This window comes from Asparagus officinalis, chromosome 4 (assembly GCF_001876935.1).
Source record: "Asparagus officinalis chromosome 4, Aspof.V1, whole genome shotgun sequence".
Taxonomy (NCBI): Eukaryota; Viridiplantae; Streptophyta; class Magnoliopsida; order Asparagales; family Asparagaceae; genus Asparagus; species Asparagus officinalis.
Window position 1 is genome coordinate 33993865 of NC_033797.1, and position 6898 is coordinate 34000762.

At 39.0% G+C, this 6898-nt stretch overlaps 1 protein-coding gene across 1 annotated transcript; it reads right to left on the reverse strand.

The window, feature by feature from the left end:
• On the reverse strand, nucleotides 1–4077 carry LOC109837156 (expansin-A10-like; the record flags this gene model as incomplete). Its single annotated transcript, XM_020405275.1, has 2 exons — nucleotides 1–467; nucleotides 3968–4077. Coding segments are annotated over 2 exons (420 nt in total), but the record flags the coding sequence as incomplete, so codon positions are not given.

Here is a 6898-nt window from a genome sequence, read left to right on the forward strand (position 1 = left end):
TAGAATCAAAACATCGCCTTTGAAAGCTACTTTAAAGTACAGCATAATGCACAAAATCACATACTCCATCAAAGATGCATCCAAAACTGATGAATTTTTTCTCCTGGTAATTTCTCATAGTACAATAGTAATGAACAAAAGCATTATACATATTTAATTAGAATGGAAATTGCTTGCCGGTGTAAGTTTTGCCAAAGGTCCAATCTCTAGGTGCAACATTATAAGAGGAGAGTGTGACGCCATCGCTAGTTGTGAGCTCAAAGGATAGAGATTGGCCCTTGAGATCCGCGCTTATGTGCCAATTCTGTCCCCAATTTCGACCCATTTGAAGCCAACCTGTCATTGAACCTTTAATCTTTACTGCGGTCACATCTCCAGCTCCAGCTACATTGCTGATCAGAACGGTGTAGAAGAATTTACGGCCATCAATAGTGAATCGGACACCACCTTCTCTTATGCACTTTATTCTGAAATTGTTAAGCATATTCTTTCCAAGTTAATGATAATCACCCAAGAAACTTAATTGCACATTGTTCTGAAAATTTTAACGTTTTTTTGCATATTGTTTCCAAGTTAATGATAATCACACAATAAATAACATTTAGGCAAGATTCTTTGACATTTATTAATGTTTCCTAAGGATTATATTTATTGGTGTCAATTGAATGTTTACTGGCCTGCTAGCTAGGTGGAGAAAATATCAAATGACCCTAGGTGCATGGTATTAAATGTGCACCAAATAGATGTCAACCGTTAGATCATTGGACATCGCGATTCATGCATGTGATCCAATTGTTGACATCCATTTAGTGCATATTAAATTCTACGAACCATCCCTACTGGATACTTTCTCAGGCAGTGAAGTATCCGAGAACAAGTAATTACTAATTAGTTAAACTAGCAAGTAGCAACTATTTCCATGATTATTCAACTAAAGTAAGAAAGTTGGCAGAAAAGAGAGAGCAGGCTTTGAACATCTATAACCTCCTAATGAGCAAGGAAAAAGAGGTAATAAAAAAGATTAGACCTCAGCTTTTCATTTCTGGAGGTTTGGGTGAGTAACTTCTCATGTTGCTAGACCAAAAGTCTCGCTTCACTGAAAAATTGCTGCCCGACCACCCAATTTTAAAAGTTCCTTCCAGATCTCAAAACATGACCCTACCTGTAATTTTACACAACTGGCATTCCACATCATGGCATCTCTTAACATGAAATATGCATTTGGCAACACGGTCAGGAGTTGGTGGAGATTCGATCAATTCCGCTCACCAAGAGAGAGCACTTCAATTTACGTTTCCCTTAATCTAGACAGTTTCCCCCCCTCTAATGTGGTTTTGTGTCTATGAGAGGCGGTTCGAAGAGTGCAAATGGAGAACATTGTGTTGTGTTGGGTTGGGAAAACTTTAAAGTTTAGTAACATGAATCCAGCTCGATCTCTAAAAGGGATACGGGTGGATTGATCATGATCAAGTTTAATTGGGCTGGATCAGGTTGCAATGCATACCACTAAAACAGATGTTCTTTACCATGCAAAAATAAAATAGAGAAAATCTGCGAGTAATTGCATGTTTCAGAAATCAAGGTAAAACTCTCAAATCCACAACCTCAGATTGTATCCTCAAAATTCAAATAGAGATGAAAAAAAATCAGGTGGTTTGCTTTGGGTCAGTGATGGATCGGTTTCAGACATGATTCCCTTGGATTTCATGTCAACCCTCAGTCCAAACACAATCCAGAGTTTAAAAGCTTTAACCTAAACTTACCAATGAAGAGGTTGGCTTGGTTGGGTTCTAATCCAGCCAGACCATAAAGGCCTAAATGAATAGTTTCTTGTAGCCTTCTCATTGAGTATTCACTTTGTTGCTATGCCTCAACCATTGGCTTATCCATAGGATCTTATAACAATTTTCAACAAGGCAAGTTTGACAACATATAATTTAGGAAGTGACTGCTCCAACTTGCGGCAAAATGATGTGACATTCAAACGATAAGCTAAAGTAATATGAATGCAGCCTCTGTTCCAAGGCAGATGATACCCCTTTTTTATAAATGGTTTTTTAGTGGAAACCACCTTATATATACGGTCAATTTACATAAACCACCTTATATTTCCAATTTATACCTAAACCACCTACAAAACCTGTTTTTCATCCAATCAACCACCTGATCCCTATTTGCTGCTTTCATGAGATTCCAACAATATCCTCACATAATCTGACATGAAAAGCTTTCAGAGCACCAACAAGAGAGATTATGTGCTTTACACGTGAGAGTAAGTGAGGATATTGTTGGAATTTTAGGAAAACTTAAGAAGCAAAGTGGGTCAGGTGGTTGATTGGAATAAAAACTAACTCTGCAGATAGTTTAGGTATTAATTGAATATATATGGTGGTTTACATAAATTAATCTTAAAAATTTTCAGTCTGTGACCAGAAATTCATTTTTTCTAAGGTGGTTTTTAGGGAAAAAAGCTAGCTGGAAATAGAACTCTCGATGAAAAGGGTTTCCTGTGCATGCAGCAATTTGTAATAAAATATGCTCATCCCTTTAGTTGTATGGTAGATGGCCAGATAGGAACTGAAATATTTAAATTTCCCTCACCTCCGTTTTAAGTTATTAATTGTTAGGTTATAGAGATGATGTATTAGATATTACAGATTTTCCGTCTTAAAGTGGTCATGTACAACGCATGTAACCACAAATTGTTCGATGAGGAAGTACATCTTAACATAGTCACTTGGAACACGCGCAACTGCAGCCTGATACCAAAAGATCTACATGCATAAATGAACTTAAAACCAGGTTTCAGAAAAGCTGATGCAAAGAAACAGCTTAATACTGAAGTTCCAGCTGTTACGAGTCACAAAGAGGCTTTGAATCTTGATTTTAGCTCCTAGATCATTGAGCATGTGCATGTTCATGCTTTATTACACAGATTTAGATGGGAGACAACACTTTTATAAAAGTGTTCCATTGACTTTTACCATGTGCACCAGTTTCCCTATTGATAATCAGAGTAATTAGGGTAATAAAGGACTTTCTAGCAGTCAAAAAAAATGATCCTGGCTACTTTATTTCTCCTAGTGATTTTGAAGTCGGAAATGGGAACTTCATATCAGTCAAAGATGTTATTTATTTCGCTGAGGAGTTAGTTCATGTCAGAAGCTTGATGAAGATCTGTATGGAACTGAAAGATTATGGTGCAGCTTGATATGCAAAACATTTAGGTGCTAATCACTTTAATATTAAAGGGTCAGGATATACGTAAACAGAGAGGTGCCTTGTAATAGTGATCAATCCATCCTTCAGATAAGACAAAGAGAGGAAAGCCTAAGTGCTATAAACATATAATGCACATCTACAGTACACAGATGGCTGCAAAATAGTAGTGACTGTACATATTGTTCAAGGATATGCATGTTTTCTGGATATGGAAACAATCAAGCATACATGTGATGTGGGTATGTTAATGCCCATCATCCACAACATCAATGAATAAGAGTAGAATGCTAAATGAGCAGAAAATTTGTTATGTAATGAAAATCTGTGCTTACATGAATAATAGCCAAGATCCTTCCAAGAAAAAATTCTTACCAAGGAAGTGGAAATATTATAAAAGAAGTAAATACAAGAATCAAACAGAATCATGAAACCAAGTAATTTTGGGTGCATCTTTGATATCAAGGGTATGCTATAAAACACATCAGAAGTAGCATATGATAGTTGACCATCATGTTAGCAACAGATGTGTATCAAGGAATTAGATATAACTTACGAGTGAAGTGCTGCTCACTCAACCAGCTAAAGTACTTTGGCCCCAAAGTTTCTCTCCAACCCAGCATTCAGTCAAAAAAAATGCTCCGGGGCATTTTATTTTTGCTCGGTTTTAAAATAGGGGTCGGCTAAGTGCAAGGCTGAGTTAAACCTTAGGGCGTGTAAGTGCAATTTTAAGAAATTGAGATCTCACCGACGGTACTGAATGGGGATAACCCCGGCTTTCCAGATAGCGATCTTCTCGAACGCCGCGATCGGCATGACGAAGTGATGATTCGGCGGGTTACAAACCCCCCCCGGCGGTTAGCAGAACTTCTCGCTGGGCCGCGTCGCGCCGGCATGCCGAATCGGCGGTCAGCGGAGTAAGTTGGTGCGGCGTGGAACGAGTTTGTCGGGTCGGCGGCAGGGATGCAGTAGCTTGAGGGCTGCAATCGACGCACGGCTGATCTCGTAGGCAGCCCACAAGGCCTGGCGCCTTTTCGTACAGAGCCTCGCTGCAAAACAGCCGCGCCGTGCGCATTCCGCGTACACCGCTTTTGGCCCAGGATACCGCCGTACCGCAAGCTCCTCCTTGCGTTTTCAGTGCGAAAGAAAGAAAGCAAATAGCGGTTAAGTCTGGCGGTAAAAAGGTGGGGGTCCTATTTGGGGGAGGTTGGGGCAACCGACGTACTACCCTAGCGTGTCGAAACGTGGGTGCGGCGGCGCTAGTAGGTGGCACGTGCGGGGGCGCCACTCGGTGAGGGCGGAGGAGGAGTAGGAGGACTGGGCTCGACGCTATTAGGAGAACCAAGAGGGAGAGGAGGAGAGCCTTGGGGTTTTCGGACGCTGGGGGCCTCATTGGAGAGAGGCGGAGCTCCGGGGGCCTGGGCTCTCGGCGGTTCTTGAGTGTGGAGGAAGAGTAAAGGGCAGCAACTGGGGAGTGGGCTTTTACTTTTGGGTAACAATTCTCTCGATTATTAGCCCTTTGAACCTTTTTAATACTTTTGAAACTAGTACCTCAAATCAATCAGGTTCCCGACACGTCCGCGACTCTACTCGTGTCTTTCTACTGCAAGTCCTGACAACAGGAATACAAATTCATTAATTCCTCCTGAACCCAAATAGGTAACATAAGACATGGAACAGATGATGTGTCACTATCCGGTTGCATAAAATTTTTGACTATAAATAAAATAGTCAAAGCTTACAAACTAATCCTCTAATCCGATATGAATGGTATATATCACGCAACTCTACGCAAGTGTTCTCATAAACTCTCTCTATGATGAAAGGATTTAACTTTGATACGAATCATGCGAGCCGTGAGATATATCATTAATCCGAATGATCCAAGGGACTAATTTTGAAGGAGCTTATAAGAATTGTAGGACCTATAGTAATTGCGATGAATTCAGGACCTGATTTCATGCTACTAAAATATTTAAGAGGCTAATATCTGCTATTTATGGGCTATCCAGTGATCTGGCGCCCATTTATTAGTTGGATGAGATTAATTTACTTTACTTTAATAGGATATAAAATAATAGTGGGGCAGATAAAGGGGGTGCAAAAAGGAAAGAGATGTTGGAAGAAGAAGGTTGTGAAACGAGCTGCAATCATTTTGATTTAGTAAAGATGACAGATGAGGTGAAGTGAGGGCGCCAACAAGGTGATCGCAGACCGATAAAAGAAAGAATGGAGATGGAGAAAACAATCACAGAAAACAGAGATTTAGTTAAGATGTGACAATCAATGTGATTATTTGTGTTCTTAAATTATCACCAGGTCACAATTCCACTAATAATCAACAAATGATTGCGACAAAATCTCTAGAACACTCATTTCACAGTATAGATTCTATCAAAACACGCTTATGGAAAAGGATGATCTACGTCATTCACAAATAGCTGGACGGTTAGTTTGAAAATTTTAACTCTGTTGTCTATGATGCAGACCATCTCATTCTTATAGTGATAATTTTGATAGGATCCTTAGTGCTAATATCACCTCTCGGTCACTTTTGTTTGTCTCCGTAGAATGCAAAAATAGTAGGCGACTAAAATACATATCTATAGGCTAAAATATCAAATTGGTATTTAAAATAGACAATCTTAACCATAAGGTATTTAAAAAATCTCCGGCGACAATCGTGATATTTTATTTCATCCCCGTTTAGCTTAAAATTCCGCGAGGGGATTTCGTCCACCATTTTCTACATGGAAACTAGTTCATTTTCAACAGTAAAATGAACATACCTCTTCTTTTTCTCCCACCATTTTCTACATGGAAACTAGTTCAATTTCTACACTAAAATGAACATACCTCTTATTAGGTGTCCCCTTGTGCTCGACTTTGAATGGTATCCTCGGTGGTGAATAAGTGAGAAGAGTCCAGAGAAGCACTTGTTTTGGCCAAAGTTTTCTCGGACCTAACACAATTCAGTTGAATCTGAGCTCAAGTGGGCATCCAGCTTCGTTTCTAGATCATGGCCATGACCCAATTCGTTCACTAACACGTTCATATCCATGTCCATTGTCACGGCATTCTATAGTTTAAGTTTGGTTGTATGATTTGGAGAGTGAAAGAAATTATTTGTTTTTTAATAAATGAAAAGAAATGGGGGGAAAATAATGAAAAAAGAATAATTTTAGGTGTAGATTTAATAATTTTGAGTGGTCAAGGGTGGAAGAAATTTTCCCGCCAAATTTTCGAGAGAAGGGTCTTATTGGTAAACCAGGCCAAAATAAAATACCATAACGTCACCAAAGGTTTTTTTAAATAACCTATTGGTAAAAAAAGGTCTAGTTTAAATACCAATTTCATAGTTTAGCCCCTATTTATAGCATAATGTCTCTCCATAGGACCGAGAATATATTTATGTTTCTATCCATACGATCGAAAATATAAAAAATATTCATACCATATCAACCGTAAATTAAATTTTGCTTCCAAGGGTGCTAGCCCCTGAATCCAACTGTTGATTGGCCAAAGGATTGCACAAATAGATAACAATGAAGCCAAAAATCAAATGAGAGGGGATAATAAAGGGTAAATTACACTAAAAGTCCCATGAACTCTCGGTGTTTTGCACTAAATCCATATGAACTATCAAAATCACACTAAAGACCCCAATAGGTTTCTGCAT